The sequence below is a fragment of the Centruroides sculpturatus genome, unplaced genomic scaffold (genome assembly GCF_000671375.1).
Source record: "Centruroides sculpturatus isolate CEXI.00-Female unplaced genomic scaffold, Cexi_2.0 scaffold317, whole genome shotgun sequence".
Classification (NCBI taxonomy): domain Eukaryota; kingdom Metazoa; phylum Arthropoda; class Arachnida; order Scorpiones; family Buthidae; genus Centruroides; species Centruroides sculpturatus.
In genome coordinates this window covers 540,190-566,545 of record NW_019384610.1, presented here as the reverse complement: position 1 = coordinate 566,545, position 26,356 = coordinate 540,190, and the positions used below count along the sequence as shown (strand labels likewise).

General features: G+C 29.3%; 3 protein-coding genes across 3 annotated transcripts in view; all 3 read left to right on the top strand.

Moving 5' to 3' along the window:
- LOC111625246 (protein BANP-like) overlaps window positions 1-11,221 on the top strand; it is a 12,373-nt gene extending 1,152 nt beyond the window's left edge. The window contains exons 2-3 of the mRNA XM_023368343.1: window positions 5,402-5,517; window positions 11,054-11,221. Coding sequence (XP_023224111.1) covers window positions 5,402-5,517; window positions 11,054-11,221 — 284 coding nt within the window. The remainder of the gene's footprint in view (window positions 1-5,401; window positions 5,518-11,053) is intronic.
- Window positions 11,222-16,202: 4,981 nt separating this feature from the next.
- LOC111625232 (protein BANP-like) lies at window positions 16,203-16,913 on the top strand. Its single transcript, XM_023368322.1, has 3 exons — window positions 16,203-16,347; window positions 16,477-16,665; window positions 16,740-16,913. Exons 1-3 carry the CDS (start codon window positions 16,234-16,236, stop codon window positions 16,752-16,754), a joined length of 318 nt encoding a protein of 105 aa, XP_023224090.1. The 5' UTR covers window positions 16,203-16,233; the 3' UTR covers window positions 16,755-16,913.
- Window positions 16,914-17,262: 349 nt separating this feature from the next.
- On the top strand, window positions 17,263-26,299 carry LOC111625245 (protein BANP-like). The gene is made up of 8 exons (XM_023368341.1): window positions 17,263-17,268; window positions 18,240-18,412; window positions 18,539-18,546; window positions 18,634-18,723; window positions 18,798-18,873; window positions 18,947-19,110; window positions 25,730-25,743; window positions 25,915-26,299. Exons 1-8 carry the CDS (start codon window positions 17,263-17,265, stop codon window positions 26,116-26,118), a joined length of 735 nt encoding a protein of 244 aa, XP_023224109.1. The 3' UTR covers window positions 26,119-26,299.
- Window positions 26,300-26,356: the final 57 nt, after the last annotated feature.

Below are 26,356 nucleotides of genomic sequence, written 5' to 3'. Positions count from 1 at the left end.
ATACAGTAGAGCGTCGATTTTCCGAATCAATTGGGGACTGGGGTTGTTCGTATAACTGATATTTCGGATAACCGATTTATGTAAGAAAAAATAGTTTAACGTATCCGATGTTAAAATTTTTATCCGTTGCGTGTCGCTTCGCGTTGAATTTTCGTCGATGTTAAGCCTAACAAAGACTATTGTATCGTTAAAAATTATTTTTTTATTTTGTACAAACAAAATAAATATATTGAAAAATATAAAAATAATAAAAAACTATACTTCAGATGTTAATTTAGTATCAAAAACGTAAAATATTTGAGTAGCCCAAGACATAGCCAAAGATTGAAGCGCCACAGCACTGGCGAAAATTTAAATTTGCCGACTGGAATTCTTTTGGATGATTGACTTTTGGGAAATCGACGCTCTACTGTATATTATTCTACTATAATGTTTCAATGAATTTCAGAAAAATAATATTGCACTTGAGATTTTAACAAAATTAAAATTTCAACTTTTGATAAGGTAATTTGATTAAAGAATTGTTTAAATATGATTTTAACATGTAAATATGTTTAAATCATGAAATATTGTATAACATCATTTGTAATTTCTTGTAATTGGTTGAAAAAGTTTTTGTTTGAATTATGAAGATGCACAATTTAATTTTAAAATTACTTTTAATATTTAGAAGTATAAAACTTAAAAATTATCTAAATCATAAACATCTTTAGCATAGGCCTACTTTACACTATCATCAATCATCCTTAAATGAGATAGAACAGAATAACATCTTATTTAACTATGATATTTGAATTCCAAAGACATTAGCAATTTAAATAATTTTAAGTTTTGAATTTCTAAATATTAAAGTTAGTTTTAAATGTAAATATGCAAGTAGTATGGAGATGTACACATTTTCGTTACCTATGAAATGATGTAGATGTTTTATTCATACAAATTGAAGCACTAAAAAGTATGTAATGTTTGCATTTTCAAACATAAACAATTGTTTAACCTTGCCATATTTTTTTTTGCTATCTCAATTCAACATTTCCTGCATATAATGAACATGTTTTTAGAAAAAACAAAATTTACAGATAAAAAAAAGATGTTAAAGTTATTTTTACTCATATTAGATTTCACTGATTTAGATCTGATCTTTGGTGTCTGTGTGTACAAACAAAAATTTATACTGTTTTTCCTTTGATAAAATTTTATAACTGAAATGTATTTCTAACATAATATTTTTTAAATTTGATCTGTCTTTAATTATTTATATTTTAAATGATCTCTTTAATAAAAAACATTAATCTTTCAATCCTTTCTCATGTCTACTTTTATTAATAATGTGCATTAATATTGAAAAATTAATTTTAAATGAAATTCTTTTAACTGCTAAAAGGTCACCTCTTTCTAATTTAAATCATTTTTATTATTAACAAATATATACTTACATAAAATCACTGAATGAGGTAATTTTGACCCTCTCAGAAAATTTGATAAGTTTTAAAATTAGAAATGAAATCTCAAATGCTCTTATTTCAATTAAAATGATGAATATTACCTGCCTACAAAAGGTAGCAGTAATAATCATAATTTTAATTTGTCTGTTTCATATGGCTTTATTACTCTAATTTCATTGTGAACTTTTATTGCTCACAAATCAAAATAATGCAGATAATAGTTATCAAAATTTAAAAATTTATTATATTATTATTTTGCATATCATGCTGCATCTAATAACGTGTAGTTTTGTTCCCAAGCAGGTTCTGTAGATGAACTTTGAAAAAACATTACATATACCCACAGTTTCATTGCCTTTACTGGATTCTATCCAGTACTTTTTGTTTTCTTGATTTTGGATGACCCTGGGGGTGGGATAAGAGATATTGTGGTGCAGATAGTTTTTTCGGATTTCTAGATGGTCCTCTCACAATTCCTTGCACAGTTAGATAATGAATTTTCTTTAGGAAATCTTTTACTCAGACTCTGCCTGTACAGAACCCAGGCATTTGTTGCAGCCAGGTCCAGTAAATTGAAGTTATGCATTGGCCATCATTCTTGTTCTTTTCTCCCTAATGAACTGTCATTGTTACATCCTCATGCTTCAGTAGAGTTAATTGCAATAACATTACTGAAGTATTTTGCAAGAAGAGAAGTGCCAAATTTTTTCACTCATGTTGGCACTTCTCTTGTACAATTCACTGTACCAACTAGACTGATTTTATTGGCTTTTAATTTTTCTCTGACCTTATTGTCTGAAGGATGGTGGTTATCTTTTCCTGTGTATGGAATTCCATTTAAAGGATACTTGAAATCCACATAAACTGCTAGTCAAAATATGATGCCAGACTTCTGTCTTGTTGGTTCTGTATTGCATAAAAGTTGAAAAAAGTTATTCATTGAGAGACATACGTAGTATGATCCAAAAGTTCGGGGACTGCTGTAATCTATGACAACAAAAGCATGTATTTGAAGTTACAGCGTATAAAATGGATTCTACCAAACCACCCCTACGTGTTCAGGTTGGTTTCACCCATGTTATGTGATTAAACCGCAAGCGCTGCTGTTTTCTTCCAGAGATAGTTACCTTTGTTCTGCAACATAATAAAAGTGGAGTTTTAAGAACAGCACTGCAACATTAAATTTTGTCAGCATTTAGGTAAAACACCTATGGAGACTTTAAAATTGCTAAGAAAGGTGCATGATGATTCTACCATGCCGATATTGAAGGTGTACGAATGGCATTGGTGTTTTAAAGAGGGCCGAGAATCCATTGCAGACTATGAACGCTCTAGCCGACCTTCGACTTCACGGAATGAGGAAAATGTTAAATTGGTCTCTCAAAGTGTTCGCAAAGATCATCGCCAAACCCTTGAAAAAATCACTGCGGCTACTCACTTATCAAAGACTAGTTGCCAGCATATTTTAATGGAAGATCTTAACATGCACTGAGTGTCTCAGCACATTGTCCCGTGGCTTTTGACTTCTGAATAAGAGGAAGAACAAATGAGAATATCAGGTGATTTAATTGACAAAGCCGATAAGGATCCAGCTTTTTTGAATTACATCATAACAGGTGATGAAACATGGTGTTATTTATTTGATATCCAATCAAAACGTGCTTCTTCAACATGGAAATCACCCTCCTCACCGCAATGAAAGAAATTCCGGCAGGATCGGAGCAAAAGGAAAGTTGTGATGGAGGTATTTTTTGATTCTCAAGGAATTGTTCATTCAGAATTTATTCCCAAAGGCTGAACAGTAAACAAGGAGCATTATCTAGACATTTTATGTTGTTTGAGGGAATCCATTCTTTGTAAATGGCCACAGATCTGGCGAAGTGGAGACTTGTACCTTCTGCATGACAACGCACCTTCACATCAGTCCCAAATGGTCACACAGTTTCTCGCCAAAACTCAAATTAATGTGCTTCCACATCTCGCCTATTCATCGGACTTAGCCCCTTGTGATTTTTATTTGTTTTCATCAATGAAAAAACATATGCAGAGATGCCGTTTTGTGTCATCAGATGAGGTGAGAGCAGCATCGCAGGAGGCCTTATGGGAGGTTTCAAAAAATGGCTTCCAGCAGTGCTTCCAGAAGTTATACAAGTGCTGGCAAAAGTGTATCGTTGCCCAAGATGATTACTTTGAAGGTGGTTGTACATCGGCAATACAGTAGAGTCCCGAAAACTTGGCACTCAATAACCCGGCAGTCCGGATAACTCGGCCACACCCTCGCAGGGCGAAAAAACCTCTAGTTAATTTTCATTATAGACAGCTTTATGTGTCATAAAGTATTTTTCGAGATCTGTCTTATCAGGTAAATTACTGTACACTGTGTATTCATTAATTTTCATTTTTATATAGTAAAGGCTCTGTGCCTTCATAAAGTACAGTACGTACAGTACTTTTCCTTTGTTTAAGGGTATTTGGGCAGTTTATTCTCTGTTATATTCTCAAGCAAACAATACATACAAGTACAGTATAGTATTTTCTGAGGAAACACTCGTACTTATTCTTTTTTAACCCCATTCTCGCTAACACGGCATTTTCATAAACTCGGCCACCTTTCAGTCCACATTAGGCTGAGTTTTCGGGACTCTACTGTATAAACTTTTTAAGGTAAGGAATTTTACGCCACGTCCCCAAACTTTTGGATCGTACTACGTATTTTCTGGGCATGTAACTGGTAATGCAATTTTCAATAAATGAGCATCTGTTTTTTGGATGACACTGGATTGAAATATCCTGTGACTTCAGTGAGCACGACAATATCCTAGTGTAGTGCATGATTTTATCCTAGTGTATCAAAATGAGTGTTGCCCTCTATAACAAAAATAATAATATGGGAGAAAAAGGAAAATGAACATTTTATTGATTAACAAGATAACTAATAATTACTTTATTGAATAACTAGAAAAAATTAAAATTGATCATCAATTAAGAGAAATTATAGAGGGTCTTAGAACATTTTTGGAATTTTTCTTAAGGTACGTTTTGTAATGATTATAAAAAAGTTTTATGTAAAAAATTTAATGTTGAGATTTCACTTATATATGTAAAGGGAGTTTTTTTATATGTGTAAGAAATTTTTATATATGTATATTTATTGTAATTCGTATATATTATATAATTTTAGTTGACTGAGGAGTGGTCTACACAAGCTCGAAACATGTACAAAAAACAGGTACATGTATCAAATAAAAATTGAATAAAATTAAAATGAAGATTGCCTTATGTTGTGTGTCTGAACTATATGGTGTTCAAAAACGACAAAAAAATGAACATGTTTGGAGCATGGAATCAAGCTTCTGAATCTATATAGAATCATTTTTAACCCCATCTCGTAATTCTAGGTAGTCTGGAACCAAATAAGCTATAGCTCTGAAAATTGGTCTACTATGTATGTGAACTAAAACATTAAAAATCACAATGTTTCAAAAGTTTTGAAAAAATAGAATGGAAGTATGCACAAAGACAGTTGTCTTTAAAAATCCCTTTACATATATAAGTGAAATCTCAACATAAAATTTTTTACATAAAAACTTTTTTATAATCATCACAAAACATAACTTAAGAAAAATTCCAAAAATGTTCTAAGACCCTCTAAAAGACATGGTTCAAAATGAACAATTCTGTAATTCAAGTGTAGTGAATTAGAAATATTTACAAAGATTAAGAAATTTATGACTATTATAAATATAGAGAAATTAAACATTCTTTACTCATTTAAATATACAATTAGTAGATAATTTGAGGAAATTTTTGTAGCCTATAATTATTATTAACATATATTGCAGTTGTACATAATAATATGACCCTTAAATAGCTTATTTTACTAGAAACTTATTGTTTTATTATTATTATTTTGTATTGCATCACTTTTCAAATTGAAGTAAATTTTTTAATTCTAGATGCACTTCTTGATCATCAGGATGTTATAAATGATGGATCCGGACAGAATGACATTCAGGGAATGGAAGCAAGTTCGCGGTGGATGGACGAATTAAGTCCACATCAATCAATACAGGTTTGAAATTTTAATTAAAAATAAACTGAGCAAACTTTATCTATATTGTAAGATCACTTACGTGCCATAAACTTAAACATAAACATCTACAAACCCAATTTTTAGATTAAAGCCAAATTATTACTGGATTATATATATATATAATTTACAAATCTGGAGTAAAGAAAGCAATTGCTAGTTGAATGTCATAGTGGGAGTTTATAGGCTGTGGGCACTGAGTCATCCCAAAAGTTGGCATCATGAGTAACCAGTATGGTTATATCTAAATTAATGGTTTTGGAAGTGAAGATCAGACAGAGATCCAGATAGTTTAACTGGTGATGTGACTACATGGTAAGCAGGAGTTGTGGATTCAAGTCCCACTTTGGGCTGATTCTTTTCTTCCAGAATTATCTAAATTAATTATTAAATGTATCAAGAGATGGTGCCTAATATCTGTATATAGGCCAAATTACTTGAAATATAATTAGTAGTTACTATCGTTAATATAGCCTAACATAATATGACAATTGTTTACCATAAATTTAACTTTATTGATCAAAGACAAGGAAGATGCAGTTAAACCAATAATTATTTTTAGCACCTTGTTTCTCAAACTTATTCTGTTGAGTCATGGATGTGAATGATCCACATGTGCAGGAAAAAATTTTTTGAATTTAAAGTTTAAATGGAAAATAAAATTGAATATATCACAGTTTATTCTAATTTGATATTTAGAAAACTGTTTTGCAAGTACATGAGAAATTCAGACAAATGGAGAAAACTGCTGTCAAAAGCACGGTATGGGGTCTGAAGATATAGCAGACATTTTTTTGCTTTTTTTTTTTTTNGAGTCATCCCAAAAGTTGGCATCATGAGTAACCAGTATGGTTATATCTAAATTAATGGTTTTGGAAGTGAAGATCAGACAGAGATCCAGATAGTTTAACTGGTGATGTGACTACATGGTAAGCAGGAGTTGTGGATTCAAGTCCCACTTTGGGCTGATTCTTTTCTTCCAGAATTATCTAAATTAATTATTAAATGTATCAAGAGATGGTGCCTAATATCTGTATATAGGCCAAATTACTTGAAATATAATTAGTAGTTACTATCGTTAATATAGCCTAACATAATATGACAATTGTTTACCATAAATTTAACTTTATTGATCAAAGACAAGGAAGATGCAGTTAAACCAATAATTATTTTTAGCACCTTGTTTCTCAAACTTATTCTGTTGAGTCATGGATGTGAATGATCCACATGTGCAGGAAAAAATTTTTTGAATTTAAAGTTTAAATGGAAAATAAAATTGAATATATCACAGTTTATTCTAATTTGATATTTAGAAAACTGTTTTGCAAGTACATGAGAAATTCAGACAAATGGAGAAAACTGCTGTCAAAAGCACGGTATGGGGTCTGAAGATATAGCAGACATTTTTTTGCTTTTTTTTTTTTTGATGAAATGAAATGCATAAAATGTTATTTATTAGTAAAATAAATAGCAGTCTTAAAATTTCTATTTTCTATTAGTAAAAAGAATATAAATTTATAGCTTTAAAAATCACTACAGGCCTGTAAGTTCCTGCAAACTTGGGGAAAAATCTCCAGCTTCTCTCTCTTGATGGCACCACGAGAGAGATATGGATTTATCCAAACATCAGTTCTTTTTAAGTAATATTGATAAACCAAACAAATACAACTTCAATTAGATATGAACATTTATAAATACTTCAGTTAAACCTGATGAAAAATTATACAGACTGTTTTAAATTATTAAAAATCTAATTCTACAGTTTAATGGAAAATAATAGGCAGTTAAATTCTGTAATCAGGTTTCTTTATTAATCATCACATTAAATAAAATATATAATATGATAGTCTTATTATTTAACAATTATACTTAATTTAAAGTATAATTGTTTACTGTTAGTATATTTAAATTATGTGAGGCTAACTTTAATCAAACTTAAGAAAGCTCCTTCATACAAATTTATTTAGGAAAAAAGTAATAAAATTAATAATTATTTATCTAAGAATTTATAATTTTATTTTTAAAAATTTGGAAATAATTAAAAAATATAAAATTTTGATTTATCATTGATTAAAAAATTTTTTTCGTATCTTTTTAGATGTGAAATGACTCTGATTTAATTATATATAAATGTATACAATATTTTATGTAACAAAATAAATCATTAAGTATTTTCGCATGTTCCTAAAAGTTTAAATATTTATCCATATTTTTATGAATTTAATTTGTCTTTTCAGAATATAATATTCATTAATAATAGAAAAATATCATTCTTTGCAACTGGTACTGTGAATATCAATTGTAGAGTTCTTAATTAAAGATAAATTAAGAAGAGTGTTAAACACAAGATCGTGTTATTAATCAATCACGTGGCTTCTTTTCCATCTTTCTTTAATTGATACAGTATTTCTACATGTATAGAAATAGATAAATCCAGTAATGGGGACAATTGAGAAGTATATAGGGGCAACGACAAGAATGATCGCTTGCCGTATCGCAGAACATCAGGATGATATAAACAAAGGAAGACAGACCACAGAGCTCGCCAGAAAAGTTCTACAGCAGGGCTATAACCCGTTATGGTCAAAAACAGCGTTGCTCAGGAGCTGTAACAACAGAAGAATTACATTTATTTGGGAAGCGCTCCTTACAATGACCACAGACGCATGCAACATCCCCACACTCGACTTGCCCGAAATATGGGTTACTTTATACTAGCGTTTAAACAGCAAAAAGCGCCAAGAGTCGCATAATTAGTACGATCACTCCTCAACGCATGCGCTGCTAGTCATGTGGATTTAAGATATTTCGAACGACCGCAAAAGCTTGTTGCACGTGACCAACGGAATTACCGAACGTTATAATTTAGAAATTGACAAGAAAAATTTTCCGTTTTTTACTTGGAACACACTGCATGTTCTAGTTTTCAAATTTGTTCTTTTTTTCGCCTGAGGACGACGATATAATACTCGTCGAAAGTACTTGCGATATAAGAAAAATCGTATTAATGCTGAACTCAGTGCTTTTTATCAAGAAGCTATTTCTACACGTTTCAGGCTTTCGGCCCCTCATCATTCAACTAAAACAAGAAATAATGTATACAGCATTTAAATATTATATTTTACAAGTAAATTGCACAAACAATATAAAAAACATGTATGTAACTTACACATACCATTAATTACGATATGGCACTTGTTCACTATAAGTTTGCATATCACAAACCCGAAGAATGAGGTGGTTACACGGACATTATAAAATTTCGGTACATCTAGTTAAAATGGTAAAGTGATATATAAAAAATACACAAACTATGGGTATTAACAAAATGAAGTCTTACTGTTAAGTATATTCCTTTCTCCTATCAGAGACGATGAATGTATGTTGCTAAGTTCATTCAGATACTTTTGTTGGTACTGTACATTTACGTTGGTACAAACTTTCATAAAATTTCTGCACAAAATTCTTTAGTATAGCTTGTTCCACTTTTTGGTTAAACTTGGACTTAGCACTATCAAGTAGTGTTTCTGACTGTTTGCAATGATCAAAATTTACATAATCATGTAGAGTAGCTATAAAGCAGCCGAAACGAATCTAAGCCCTCTGATGGAGTTTTTAAAAAAAATTTTTTTATAAAAATTACATCTAAGATAAATTAAATTTAAATTTCTTAAAATATATTCAACCAGTTTTTATTTATGTTTATGCTTGTGCTTAAATTTTTATTTATGCAATTTTTTGAGTTGATTATGGCTACACTTTCTTTGAATTTTCTGTTATATGTATTTCTTTCTTTGTATAAAATTTTTGTGTTATCTTTATCAATATTACAATTATTTATGAGACAATGATTGTGAAAGATGGATTGCATTCGACGATATTTTATATCTGCTAAATGTTCTTTTACTCGTTTTCAATTTAAATTTTATCAATATCGGAGAAACAAAATGTATATCATAAATAATTGCAATATTGATAAAGATAACACAAAAATTTTATACAAAGAAAGAAATACATATAACAGAAAATTCAAAGAAAGTGTAGCCATAATCAACTCAAAAAATTGCATAAATAAAAATTTAAGCACAAGCATAAACATAAATAAAAACTGGTTGAATATATTTTAAGAAATTTAAATTTAATTTATCTTAGATGTAATTTTTATAAAAAAATTTTTTTTAAAAACTCCATCAGAGGGCTTAGATTCGTTTCGGCTGCTTTATAGCTACTCTACATGATTATGTAAATTTTGATCATTGCAAACAGTCAGAAACACTACTTGATAGTGCTAAGTCCAAGTTTAACCAAAAAGTGGAACAAGCTATACTAAAGAATTTTGTGCAGAAATTTTATGAAAGTTTGTACCAACGTAAATGTACAGTACCAACAAAAGTATCTGAATGAACTTAGCAACATACATTCATCGTCTCTGATAGGAGAAAGGAATATACTTAACAGTAAGACTTCATTTTGTTAATACCCATAGTTTGTGTATTTTTTATATATCACTTTACCATTTTAACTAGATGTACCGAAATTTTATAATGTCCGTGTAACCACCTCATTCTTCGGGTTTGTGATATGCAAACTTATAGTGAACAAGTGCCATATCGTAATTAATGGTATGTGTAAGTTACATACATGTTTTTTATATTGTTTGTGCAATTTACTTGTAAAATATAATATTTAAATGCTGTATACATTATTTCTTGTTTTAGTTGAATGATGAGGGGCCGAAAGCCTGAAATGTCTAGAAATACCGTATCAATTAAATAAAGATGGAAAAGAAGCCACGTGATTGATTAATAACACAATGTTGTGTTTAACACTTAAAAAATTTTAGTACAATACTGTTTCACAACAACAAATAAATTAAGAAAATAATTATCTTTAATGTTATATAATTTTGTTGTTATTTTTTATACTTACATTAAGAAGATAAAAAAGAATGTATTTACACATACACAGTGTTAGGCAATGTAGTGGCAAGATATTTACTACATTTATAGAAGCCTTAAGAATCTAAAAACGTTTTGTAAACATGGCTCTTTAAATGCATTATTTCAGCTCTAGAAGGGGTTAAAGTTCAGACTAGCTACCACATAAGATGCAGATCTTTAGCATGTGATCTCTAGTATTGCTGCACTTCAGCTTCTGTGCTGTTCTAAAGAGCCAAAAACTGCAAGTGAACCTTACATTTTTGCAAAAAACATAAGGTTTTAACGATAAGATGATGAAGGGCAGATAGATTGAGCTTTTCTTGCAGTACTTAGAAGTGCTGCAGACCAGCATTGTAAGGGTTTTTTTTTATTAACTTTACATGTAACAAACTGTTAATGATATCTTTTACAATTGATAAAGGCACACTGATTCATCATAATACAATCAATGACTGTCACATAAAATTACATGCTAAGGAATGATAATTGACAACATAAATCAGAATATTTAATTTAATAATAGATTTTAATAATTTTTAAGAATAGTTTAATAATAGAAGTATGAAAAATTATTGCAGAGATTATTATTGAATTTCAATCAAGTTGTATGTGAACGATTAGATGCAATTGAGAGGAGATTAGATAGCATTAATGAATTCTGTCAAACTTTAGAAGAAAAGGTTGAAATGCTCTCTTCACTTATGAAAGAATCAAATAATCGTCCTTTCCTCAGGTATCTGTCATGATTTTTTACAATTTTTATTTATTAAAAATTTTACAAATTGTTTAATTTGTTATTAATATATAAAATTCATACAAATTAAAAGTATGTAATATTGTTTTTTTTTTTTTTTTTTANTCTCGGTCCCCCAACTACCTACAGGTCTGGATTTTTATGTGCAAATGATTTGGGCACCTAATACTCTGTGCCAAATATCAACTCTCGACATGTACTACTTCATACCTCTATGCTGGTAACATAAAACAGCAGTACAATTTTATAAACAAGACATAGTCTTGTCAAAAAAGCTATATTAAAACTCAAAAGTCAAAATTAACAGTTTCATTTCTTAAAATTTAGTATATTATTTTTACTTTTTGTTTTATTTTATCAGTTTATTTATATATAAAAATAAATAAAGCAAGTTAAATAATAAATATTAAATAAGATTATTAACTAAATAATTTGTAGTAGGTAATTAAGTTCACTAACAAGGGGACCTTATGATCTTGGAAATTCAGTTCGGGATGAGACTTCATAGGTTAGTAGTATACCTCAAGGGTGTCCACCCAGAAGAATTGTAAAACGCACTAGCCAGAAGATTCTGAGAAAAAGGGCTCTAAAATTTTAAGCGCATCTCATATACTGGTCGATTTTACATTATAGGAGCACAGCGAAATGGCTGAGTCTGTAGTGAACTCACTTGCCATGCAGGCAATCTAGATTCGATTCTCTCTTTAGCTAACTTTTTTTTTAATTGTTTTATGAAATATAACAACTTTTAAATAAAGTTAATGACCTAAAAATATTATCAATTAAATTTAATTGATAATATTTTTAGGTCATTAACTTTATTTAAAAGTTGTTATATTTCATAAAACAATTAAAAAAAAAGTTAGCTAAAGAGAGAATCGAATCTAGATTGCCTGCATGGCAAGTGAGTTCACTACAGACTCAGCCATTTCGCTGTGCTCCTATAATGTAAAATCGACCAGTATATGAGATGCGCTTAAAATTTTAGAGCCCTTTTTCTCAGAATCTTCTGGCTAGTGCGTTTTACAATTCTTCTGGGTGGACACCCTTGAGGTATACTACTAACCTATGAAGTCTCATCCCGAACTGAATTTCCAAGATCATAAGGTCCCCTTGTTAGTGAACTTAATTACCTACTACAAATTATTTAGTTAATAATCTTATTTAATATTTATTATTTAACTTGCTTTATTTATTTTTATATATAAATAAACTGATAAAATAAAACAAAAAGTAAAAATAATATACTAAATTTTAAGAAATGAAACTGTTAATTTTGACTTTTGAGTTTTAATATAGCTTTTTTGACAAGACTATGTCTTGTTTATAAAATTGTACTGCTGTTTTATGTTACCAGCATAGAGGTATGAAGTAGTACATGTCGAGAGTTGATATTTGGCACAGAGTATTAGGTGCCCAAATCATTTGCACATAAAAATCCAGACCTGTAGGTAGTTGGGGGACCGAGAACCGAGTCAAAATAAAATACAAAATGGCAACCCTCTTCTACAAACAGGCAAAACAGGCATCTCACCCCACCAAAGTCAGGTGGGAGAGAGTACCACCCACAGTCATTCTAAGAAGTGAACTCTGACCTTAGGACTGAACACGTAGTTTCTTCTATGTTAAATAAAATTTGTAATCTAATTTTGTAAATTTGGGAGTGCTTCAAATATGATGTTAAAACGGTTTTATGTTGTTACAAGTGGGTTTTTTTAACATTATCTAGTATAGTAAAATCGTGGGACCGATAAAAATTTGACATTATATTAGGGTTGTCGTTATATCCAATGACGTTATAATCGGGTTAAACTGTATATTGTTTGTGCAAAATAAAAAAAATAATTTCGGACAATACAATAGCCACGATTATTTTTATCAAAAAACGGGAAATTTTCATTATGCATCGACAAAAATTCAACCCGGGCCAACATGCAACAGAGAGAAATTTTGAAATTGGATAGGTTAATTTCATCGAAAAGGCATCGTGGACGACCTTGTGGTCGTGGCCAGTGAAGTTTGAATGATAGCACTCAAAAGCAGCAATACCAAAGAAGATTGGAGAATGAGAATGAGACCCGCTTTGAGTGTCAAAGTGATTCTGCTTAGTAGTGAGTCTCCAAGGCATAGTCTTGTCCCAAATACGGTTTTGCCATTTTACTTGTTTTTATATAAAATTAACTTAAATACAACAGATTAACAAATCATTGTTTTCATTTTCACTGACTGCAGATTTTTATTTAAGAAAACAAAAATTGAAAATATTTGGGATCTTGTCTGTTCCTGTGGAAAATTAAATAAGTGATACTGAAGACAGGGTTGGGGTTTCTCCCAAAATGGGAACTTTTCAAGTATTCATATTCTTGAAGGACAAATTGGAAAATATATAATTTTTTATTTAACAATAAATTAACTTATTATTTTATTAAAAAGTAATAGTTTTTAAACTATTTTATTGCATCCTATGTATTATTAGCTTACATAAATGGAGAAAATTTTAGTTAAGCTTGTTAAAATATCTATAGGTTTATCAGAATGCTATTATATAATTGATATATATTATTATTATTATTATTATTATTATTATTATATGGTCAAATTGACTTTCCTTTAATCTGATTTGTCTGATTAATCTTAAGTCTGATTTGTAAACTCTTTGGTTATGCACATTTCCAGCAAATGGTTTGATTTTTTTAATACTTTTTCTATGGGAAAATCCTCTATCAAAAATTCTTAAAAATAGGAATAGTTAGAACGAAACAGTTTTTCATTAGAATTCTATTTAATTCTTCTATTAATACACAGTTCAGAAATTTGAAAATCAAATTGATTAATTTTCAATAAATTTTTAAAGTCATGTAAATTTTGTACAGAATTGATTGTTGAATGTTACTTAACCTCTGAAGGAACAGGATGAGAAAGAAAGTTACCTAACACCCCTCTACTACAGAATATAGAATGTACCAAAAGGTAATATCTCATGTCGGGAACACATTAGACCATGGGAAAACAGATTGATGTGTGGGTCGCTACCTTGATGGTGACCATATTGAATGCAACTTCAGAACTGTAAATGGGAAGGGGGGCATGTGGCACATCATTTAGAATCAGAATTTCACATGGAATTGATTGCTGAAAGATTTTATTGACTTACCTCGAACAGTTAGAGTTGTGCATGTTGCATGATATGCTAAATGTACTGTATTGATACATTCTTTGGTACAATCTATATTCTGTAACAGGGGTGTTAAGTGACTCTTTCCCACCCTGTACTTAACACACACATGTTATACCTTAAATAACATTGAGTTTATAAAGTTTGATCTGTTTGTCCATAATAATTAAAAAAACACACACAATTATAAACATTTAAGTCATAATTATAATTATAAACAGTCATCTAATTCTTAATATGTTATTACGAGGGTCATTCTGAAAGAAAAGAACTTTTTGATCTCATAAACCATGTAGTTCTCCCACCACCCCCCACTGCCATGTCATGGACCTTCCCATTTTTTGCATCAATCTGTTGCTAACAACAAGCCACAGCAATCGTTTACTGTTTACAGTGTGACTTTGAAATGTGTGACAAAATTAAAGATTTCGCCAAGTGTGAAGTTCGTAGTGTAATATGCTTTTTGAATGCAAAAAAAAAAGTTTGCCCTATCGAAATTTACAGACAGATAACTGAGGTTTATGGTAATATGATGAATGAAGCTTCAATTTGAAACAAACGGCAGGGATTGTTGTCCAGAGGCATTGTGCTTCTTCAGGATAACACATGTCCGCATGCTGCTGCATTGACGAAGAACTTGCTTCAGCAGTTTAAATGGGAAGGTTTTGAACATCCTTTTTATAGCCTGGACTTGGCTCCGAGTGATTCCCATCTTTTCCCAAAATTGAAGGATTTTTTGGCCGGGAATCACTATGGAAGTGACAATGAACTGAAAGAGGCTGTTAATGACTGGTTCAAGAACTTAGTGGTAACTTAGTATGCAGAAGGCATAGAAAAGCTTGTGATACACTATGACAAATGTTTAAATTTGTATGGCAGCTATGTAGAAAAATAGCTAAGATATCATATTTGTTATAAAATAAGTTTTGTTTCATTATCTTAAATAAAAATATCTAGAGAAACAAATGTTCTTTACTTTTAGAATGACCCTCGTATTATCAACTAAATATAACAGGAAGTGTCTGCATTTATAACTCAAAGATTTTCTGATGATAAAGCAGTTGCAATCTAAGAATTTTTACATTCTTACATTATATTACATTATATAGTATTTAAAACATTTGAACACATCGTCATAAAGCATTTACTTTATCATCATCATAATATGTACTGTACATAAGTGAAAGAAAAGTGTTACAATTGTATTAGTATGTTAAAATGAATAGTATAAACTGAAAATATAGTTCTATGTATGTTTTTCTCTTTTTCCTATTAGTTTATACATTATAAGGTATATTATATATTTTAAAAGTTTTAAATAGAACAAATCATGACAATTCAATAAATGATTCTTTAAAAAATATTTCAATATGTTCTAGTTTTTGAGTATTCACAGATCTCTAAGTTCTAGTATGCCTGTCTAATTTATACTGTATTTAACAATATAGATTTTGTTAATTTTTGTTTATTATTATTAAATTATTGTATAAATTATTCAGTTAAAATTATGAAAATTTATAAAATCTAGGAATTAATTTGAAAGTTTTTAATAGCTAAAAAGAAATGTATATTTGATAAAATTAAAGTAATATCCTAGTACACGTAAGAGTAAACTTTTGTTATCCCAAAATCTTAAGTTATTGTTTGAATCTTGAAACTTATGATATTTATTAGTTAAGAGTAATTTGCAAAATTATGAAATATTTCAGCAATTTCAATTGGTGGTTTTATTTATAAAATTGGAATCTTTAATAAGTGTTAACATTTTTATGAATATTTTAAAATTTTATCACCAGAAACTGAATTGCTGTTACTTTTTAGGTCATCTCATGCATAAATTTAATTTAAGCAATTATGAATGGAACAGAATTAAACAGAATCTTGATTCCAAGTGTCGTACTGCATTTAGAAGAAAGCAAAAAGGATTGCCTCTTCTTTCAAAGGTAGAGTTCGTAATATGCAATGTTTTCATTTGATTTGTTTGCTAACTAACACAACAAACATTTAATTTTACTTTCTAACATATTGATGAAAAACATAGACCAAAGTTTATGAGAAATTTATTATTTAAGGGTCAAGCATTATCCCCATCACCAGATTCTATTGATAGTTCAATGGATAAGTCAGTTCCTGAGGAAACATTTTGCAGTAACGAAGAATTATCTAATGGAGAATCAATGCAATTACCATCACATTGTTTACAATTTTCTTTGCAATCTGAAGATCAACAAAATTTACAACAAATTATACCAGATATACAGGTATTTTTTTATTTATTTTTTATGCTAAATTTTTTAATGTTAATTAGAAAACATATAAATGAAATTATTTACAGATTTCAAATTTCTGAAAACTTCGAAAATATATCAAGGATACTCATTTTATTTTATTAAAATTAATACAGATAAATTACTTGCTGCAAATAGTAATTATGTGATTAACTAATTAATTTTACAAATTAGTTAATATGTAGAATGTTGATAATTATATAACATGTAATTGATTTAGACCTACTATTTAATTGAATAAAATAATCTTTATGAAAAACTTCTTTTTTCTGCTATTTTACAACATTATTAAGTATTAATGCACTGACATAAAAAATTAAGATCAAACTGTTTTTCTCAAATGATTTTTAAAAATTTCTTTAATTTTGAATTCTGATTTTATGTTCTTTAAAAATTGTTTGAGTTTCTAAACATAATATTTCTCATGACATTTCAAAATAACTAATAAGTAATAACAAACCTGAACTCTGATTCTGTCTATTCTAATTTTTTTCCATACTTATAATTTTTTCACTTCAAAGTACAGTAGTTTCATTAATAGTAAATTTTGAAGTTTATAAAGTTATCCATATGAAAGTAAGGTCTATGTCTGTACATGGTGGACAAAAACATTGTATATCTTGCTTCTGCTACATATTAATTAAATATAAGTGCATGAGATTATAAGTAACTGTAGTGAGCTATTTAACAACATATATAGTCAACATGCATCTCCACCTTCTCATGGTGCCAAACCCTCTTAGCTTTTATGAAAGATAGCAGCACAGTTTAAATCAGAGTGGTAAAACATCTCAAAATTACAACAAAACGTGCTTTGTTTGGTTAAAATACTCAAAGTAGTTGGACATCAACAAAAATGTGTGGGGAACTATGAGGCATTTCTGTAAGGCCTCGTGCACAAAGACAGTCATCTGTGTAAAGGAAGCAGATTCTAGGGTTATAGTTTAGTTTGTTTTCAAATAATAGCATTTTTGTGGAAAACAGTTTAGTTTTCAAAACGTAACCCTTCAGAAGCATAATTTTGTTCTTGTTGTAAGTGCCCAAGGTCATGCAGAGAAAGCTCAAGTTTCTTCTCACTCATTATGAATAATGTCCAAAAACTTACCATTTGAATATTTTAATTAAAAAAATGTTATGTACTAATTTTGAGGCTCATTATATAATTAATATGCAACTGTCTTTCATAGGAGCCAGGATAGGATTGGCCTCATGAGGAGGAGGTTGAGGATGCATTTTGATTGCTCTATTGAACAGTTCATTGTCAATTGCCTATTCTCTCAAACACTTGTTTTTAAATACAGTAGAGCCTCAAAAACTCGGCCTAATGTGGACCGAAGGGTGGCCGAGTTTGTGAAAATGCCGGGTTATTGGGAATGGGGTTAAAAAAGGATAAGTATGCGTGTTTCCTCAGAAAATATTGTACTGTACTTGTATGTATTGTTTGCTTGAGAATACAACAGAGAATAAACTGCCCAAATACCCTTAAACAAAGGAAAAGTNTTAATAATAGATTTTAATAATTTTTAAGAATAGTTTAATAATAGAAGTATGAAAAATTATTGCAGAGATTATTATTGAATTTCAATCAAGTTGTATGTGAACGATTAGATGCAATTGAGAGGAGATTAGATAGCATTAATGAATTCTGTCAAACTTTAGAAGAAAAGGTTGAAATGCTCTCTTCACTTATGAAAGAATCAAATAATCGTCCTTTCCTCAGGTATCTGTCATGATTTTTTACAATTTTTATTTATTAAAAATTTTACAAATTGTTTAATTTGTTATTAATATATAAAATTCATACAAATTAAAAGTATGTAATATTGTTTTTTTTTTTTTTTTTCAGTTCTTCAAGTAAGTACTCCTGTTTATTTATTTATTTTTTTAATTATATCATGTTATTAAAAATGTTAATCTGTTAATATAAACTTAATTATTCAGCATCTTCAGAAAGCATTAATTCTGTAGATAATGGATCAACTTCTGTTTCTGTTGGTTCAAATTTTACATTAATAACTTTGAATTCTGAAGGTATGACTATATAATTGTTCATATTAACAGTGAATGAGCATAATGGCAAATTAAACATAATTTTATATTCTTAGCTGACTATCCGAATGGTTCTTGGCTTGGAGATGAATCAAATCCAGACATGAAAGTGCGGACACATATTTCTCCTACGTCTGTAATTTCTCAATTAAAATTTATTGTTATCTATGACAATTTTTTTAAAAAGTCTATATTCTCTTTGCAGAGACTTATTTCATATTAATACGACCTGTCATACTGCTGAGAAAATGGCATTAACCCTGCTAGATTATTTATTTGATAGAGAAACTCAAGCATGTTCTAATATATCAGGAACAGGAAAACATAAAAAGAAACAACTTGATCCATTAATGATATATGGAATTCGTTGTATGTTGTTATTAGAATCATATATTTATAGTATACATTTCATAATATAATGCAAGAAAGTAAGTTTTATATGAAATACAATCATCAAAATTTTCTCTCTTCTAATAGTTTGAAAAATACTTTCATTTTCATAAAATTTGAAAATTATTTTACAAGTACAATACAAATTTATATCATTTAGAATGCAATAAAAAATTAGATTAGGCAGTAAATTGCATAAAAATAAAATGATTTAAAATGAATCTTGAAATGCAATACAATAATACACAACACTTATTTCAACATTAGATTGTCTTAACTGTAATTTTATACTTTATACCAACAGGAATTCTAGAATATCAAATTAGATTTATAACATACTAAAATATTAAAATGCAATGATATGCATAAATTGCAAAAACAGCATTAATTAATATAGGACACAATGATGTTTTCATGTATACTATGCAACCATGGATTTTCCATTATCCTATTATATATACCAAAAAGCTTTTAACAGATATGCAAAGTAGCATATTTAAGCATTATTTTACATATGTACGGAGAAGAAATCAAGAATAAATCAAAAATATGCAATCTACTGCTAATAATGCTACACTGGACTTGTATTATTTCACACCATATCCTCACCAATATTGTTAATGAGTACTTCACAAGAACTTTCCCTTTCCAATTATGGAAGTAGAAAATAATTTACAAAGTAGTCCTGAAAAACATAATATAAATTTTCTCATTGAATAGAATCTGAACACTTCATAGGGCTATCTCAAGTCTTAATAACAGTTTTGCAAGATTGTACTTCAAGTATTTGAGTAGTTTGAAATGCTTTTTTTAAAATACTTGACGAACTAAACCTTGTAGTAACAAACTTTTTTAATATACTTCTGCAGTTGCTATTTACTTTCAGATCCTTTCTTTGTGTCCAGAATATGCTGACAATTTCAATAAGATTAAGATTAGAACTGTCCCCTTGTATGAATTTTTTACCTAAACAATAATTTGTCTGTCAATTAAAGTGCCAATGATGCTTACAAAACATAGAGAAAGGACACGTTATATAAACAAACATCACTATAACCTGATACTAGAGGGAGGCATTAGGCGCCTCCCTCTAGTACTGAATTATTTCATAATTTATTAGTATTATAGCCTTCTAACCCAATGACAAACAGTACTGGTTGGCTTGTACACACATTATATGTTATCATATTTGTGTAATGTCAAGGTGCAGAGTCATACAGGAAGATGCTATATTTTGTGCTGCCACCAAATTCTTCCTTGATTGTTGGAATTAGTTTGACAGATAAGATATTTCTGAGTGTGCTGCATTCACACCCATTTATAAAGTGTAGTCTGCCAACATCTTTATTGGATATTCATTCCCTATATCATTTGACTCACTGCAAATTTACTGCCTGCATCAAGCAGTTTATTTTAGGTCTCACCTTTTCTAAACCTAAAATATAAAATTTTATTTTAAAAATGATTGATATTGCTTTAGAAGAGTTGCATGTTATTATTTGTCATTATATTGCTTTATTGGAACCATTTTGTAATATTTGATTCATGTAGTTGTATCAAACTTGTTCTTAAAATAATTTTAAATGTTCATTTTGGTTAATTGGCTATTGGACTACATAATAAGAGTAACATTATGAATTTCAAAATTTATATTTTTAATATTTGAATGATTGTATTCCATATATGATTTAAATATTCGTCATAACTTGCAGTGATTTTATTTAATATTATTTTGTTTATTAAAATCTTTTAAAATTAGAGGAATGCTTTTAAAATTTTTAAATAAAATGAAATACAGTAGAGCGTCGTTTATCCGAATCAATTGGGGACTGAGGTTGTTTGGATAACTTATTTTTCGGATAACCGGTTATGTACAAAAAAAATATATTAATCTATCCCATGTTGAAATTTTTCTCCATGCGTGCCGCTTCTNACATCATATTTGAAGCACTCCCAAATTTACAAAATTAGATTACAAATTTTATTTAACATAGAAGAAACTACGTGTTCAGTCCTAAGGTCAGAGTTCACTTCTTAGAATGACTGTGGGTGGTACTCTCTCCCACCTGACTTTGGTGGGGTGAGATGCCTGTTTTGCCTGTTTGTAGAAGAGGGTTGCCATTTTGTATTTTATTTTGACTCGGTTCTCGGTCCCCCAACTACCTACAGGTCTGGATTTTTATGTGCAAATGATTTGGGCACCTAATACTCTGTGCCAAATATCAACTCTCGACATGTACTACTTCATACCTCTATGCTGGTAACATAAAACAGCAGTACAATTTTATAAACAAGACATAGTCTTGTCAAAAAAGCTATATTAAAACTCAAAAGTCAAAATTAACAGTTTCATTTCTTAAAATTTAGTATATTATTTTTACTTTTTGTTTTATTTTATCAGTTTATTTATATATAAAAATAAATAAAGCAAGTTAAATAATAAATATTAAATAAGATTATTAACTAAATAATTTGTAGTAGGTAATTAAGTTCACTAACAAGGGGACCTTATGATCTTGGAAATTCAGTTCGGGATGAGACTTCATAGGTTAGTAGTATACCTCAAGGGTGTCCACCCAGAAGAATTGTAAAACGCACTAGCCAGAAGATTCTGAGAAAAAGGGCTCTAAAATTTTAAGCGCATCTCATATACTGGTCGATTTTACATTATAGGAGCACAGCGAAATGGCTGAGTCTGTAGTGAACTCACTTGCCATGCAGGCAATCTAGATTCGATTCTCTCTTTAGCTAACTTTTTTTTTAATTGTTTTATGAAATATAACAACTTTTAAATAAAGTTAATGACCTAAAAATATTATCAATTAAATTTAATTGATAATATTTTTAGGTCATTAACTTTATTTAAAAGTTGTTATAATTTTTAAAACAATTAAAAAAAAAGTTAGAAAAAAAGTTAGCTAAAGAGAGAATCGAATCTAGATTGCCTGCATGGCAAGTGAGTTCACTACAGACTCAGCCATTTCGCTGTGCTCCTATAATGTAAAATCGACCAGTATATGAGATGCGCTTAAAATTTTAGAGCCCTTTTTCTCAGAATCTTCTGGCTAGTGCGTTTTACAATTCTTCTGGGTGGACACCCTTGAGGTATACTACTAACCTATGAAGTCTCATCCCGAACTGAATTTCCAAGATCATAAGGTCCCCTTGTTAGTGAACTTAATTACCTACTACAAATTATTTAGTTAATAATCTTATTTAATATTTATTATTTAACTTGCTTTATTTATTTTTATATATAAATAAACTGATAAAATAAAACAAAAAGTAAAAATAATATACTAAATTTTAAGAAATGAAACTGTTAATTTTGACTTTTGAGTTTTAATATAGCTTTTTTGACAAGACTATGTCTTGTTTATAAAATTGTACTGCTGTTTTATGTTACCAGCATAGAGGTATGAAGTAGTACATGTCGAGAGTTGATATTTGGCACAGAGTATTAGGTGCCCAAATCATTTGCACATAAAAATCCAGACCTGTAGGTAGTTGGGGGACCGAGAACCGAGTCAAAATAAAATACAAAATGGCAACCCTCTTCTACAAACAGGCAAAACAGGCATCTCACCCCACCAAAGTCAGGTGGGAGAGAGTACCACCCACAGTCATTCTAAGAAGTGAACTCTGACCTTAGGACTGAACACGTAGTTTCTTCTATGTTAAATAAAATTTGTAATCTAATTTTGTAAATTTGGGAGTGCTTCAAATATGATGTTAAAACGGTTTTATGTTGTTACAAGTGGGTTTTTTTAACATTATCTAGTATAGTAAAATCGTGGGACCGATAAAAATTTGACATTATATTAGGGTTGTCGTTATATCCAATGACGTTATAATCGGGTTAAACTGTATATTGTTTGTGCAAAATAAAAAAAATAATTTCGGACAATACAATAGCCACGATTATTTTTATCAAAAAACGGGAAATTTTCATTATGCATCGACAAAAATTCAACCCGGGCCAACATGCAACAGAGAGAAATTTTGAAATTGGATAGGTTAATTTCATCGAAAAGGCATCGTGGACGACCTTGTGGTCGTGGCCAGTGAAGTTTGAATGATAGCACTCAAAAGCAGCAATACCAAAGAAGATTGGAGAATGAGAATGAGACCCGCTTTGAGTGTCAAAGTGATTCTGCTTAGTAGTGAGTCTCCAAGGCATAGTCTTGTCCCAAATACGGTTTTGCCATTTTACTTGTTTTTATATAAAATTAACTTAAATACAACAGATTAACAAATCATTGTTTTCATTTTCACTGACTGCAGATTTTTATTTAAGAAAACAAAAATTGAAAATATTTGGGATCTTGTCTGTTCCTGTGGAAAATTAAATAAGTGATACTGAAGACAGGGTTGGGGTTTCTCCCAAAATGGGAACTTTTCAAGTATTCATATTCTTGAAGGACAAATTGGAAAATATATAATTTTTTATTTAACAATAAATTAACTTATTATTTTATTAAAAAGTAATAGTTTTTAAACTATTTTATTGCATCCTATGTATTATTAGCTTACATAAATGGAGAAAATTTTAGTTAAGCTTGTTAAAATATCTATAGGTTTATCAGAATGCTATTATATAATTGATATATATTATTATTATTATTATTATTATTATTATTATATGGTCAAATTGACTTTCCTTTAATCTGATTTGTCTGATTAATCTTAAGTCTGATTTGTAAANGCTCTTATAGAGGCATAAAGCTGTCTATAATGAAAATTAATTAACTAAGGATTTTTTTGCCCTGCCAGGGTGTGGCCGAGTTATCCGGAGTGCCGGGTTATCGAGTGCCGAGTTTTCAAGGCTCTACTGTACTACATTGGAGATCTTGCTTCTGCAATGTACTAGTTAAATTTTGCTTGATGCAAAGTTGTTTCTGCACTCTGTAGGAATGTACAAAATATAATTTTTTTATTTTTAGGTAATAAAATGCCTTAAAAATGCTGACATATCATTAAGTAACATTGAAAGTCAAACAAAGTTTGTTATATAAGAAAAATGAAATTACACTGAAATAAATATAAGTTTTTTTTAAAAGTGATTTATTTGTCCTTCTGAACATGTGCCATAATGAATTTCAAAGCCTGTGGCTTACAAAATAAATACAGTAATTGCTCAGAGAGTAACACAGCAAATTTTTTTTCTTATTCTTGATTTATTTTTTTATTAAATTTTGAGTACAGCATATTATTTGGCTGCCATGAATCAATTTTTCTATGTAGTCATCTTTCAAATCTATTGTCTTCATATGTCATTAAAACATGAGAGCCTATATGTATCAGTAATCCTATTCTGCAATCTGTTGCAACCACCTCTTTACTTCAGAAATGACTTCATCGTTCTCAAATTTCTTACTATGAATTGCATTTGATAAAAAATTGCCAGGACAAAAATTTTTTATCAATGTATTTATCTTTTAATATTGTGCCATTGTCAGAGGGATTTTTTTTAACATTTTTACATATTAAGGCAGATGACTAGCCTCAAATGAAAGGTTAACTCCACGTGGAACTGTTATTTTTCTCATGTGCATGTGAAAAGACAAGTGGGAAGAAACATTAATTAATTATTATGCCTTTTTGTCCTTTTTTTTTATCTATTTATAATTTATTTTGTATACTAGTACTTTCTATGTATTAACAGGACTTATTATACTGGGAAATTATGGATGCAGATATTTAGTCTTACAGTTCTTATAAATAGGGAAGAAACATTATTTGTATTGTCTTTTTTAAGGATTTTCTTAAATTTTGTAAATTTAAGAATTGCACCTTTGAAAAGATTGAAAAATTATGTGGAAAGAGCAAGATCTAGGTTGAAAGATGGATGAACAGAATAGTTCACTGAAGTTTAGCAATAGCCTCTCAGATATGCAGACTTATGTATAGTCTCACGCTATCATAATTGATAAGCATTTTTGTGAGAACTACATGAAACAATTTTCAATTTTCACTGCCTTCTATATCAGTGTTTTTCAACTGCCACTCCACAGACTGGAGCCAGTCTGTGAAAAAATTTCACTGATCTGCAGAAAAATATTTGACTGTACTAGTGATGGGTGAAAATTAATTAGTACTCTAGAGATATTGTACATACTTTGTTATATACAGTAACTAGGTATCCCTATATAAGCTTAATAAATAAACATAATTTCTAATTGCAAATATTTACTCAGTCCACATTATATTATTCATAATTTTACTGGTTTGCAATTAGAAAAAGGTTCAAAATCACTGCTCTATATAATACATGTCACTTGCAAATATCATTTTAAAACACTACTATTACACTTCTATTTAGTAGAAAGTAATTCAGCTATTCAAAACACTTGAAACCTGTACAATATAAAATAATAACGTTTCCAATGTAATTTGCTTCAAGAAATGTAGATATTTTGCAGATTTGCTCAATGACATTTGCCAAGATAGATATGTTACACTACTTTATAGATACTCCTCTGTGTTCAAGAAAAATCAGATTAAATGTGCATTTATATGTGCTTTAAAAAATTAGCTTTTGTACATTAATCTTATTCTGATATTTTAATTTAGTAATTATAATTAAGTTTATTCTCAGTTTTATTAAGCAGAGTAATGTTTTTGATAAACAAATACTTTATTATACATTAAACATGTCAGTGATAAAAATATAAAAAATAAAATATATATTCTGTAAACATATTTGCAGAATATATATTATTTTAACAATTGAGAAATTTATTCTTTTTTTGAATATTAAATATTATTATAAAATACTCTAAGGTGATACAGACAGCACATGGAGAAATACAAGTATTACAAGCCACTCCGGAACAAATCGTGGAGATACAACAGACTCATCAAATTCAAATCCTGAACGGTGGACATTTTTTAGCAACTCCTATGGACGACACCAATAATCAGCTGTCCTTCAAGAGCGAAGCCCTATCATCTTTCGAAGACACTTTGGCATCTTCGACAGAATAAATATCTAGAATATTTATTAATTTATCAGATTTTTCTAACATTTTATGTATTAATTTTATATATAGATATAATGTTTACAATCAGTTTAAGATGCAAAATGTAATTTTAAATATTTTATTAGAGATATGCAACAAAATCAAATTATGTACAAAATATCCTTCTAAAGTAGTAATAAAAATACTCTGAGTTTTAATTAACTTTAATTATTATTATTATTATTATTATTATTATATTTTGT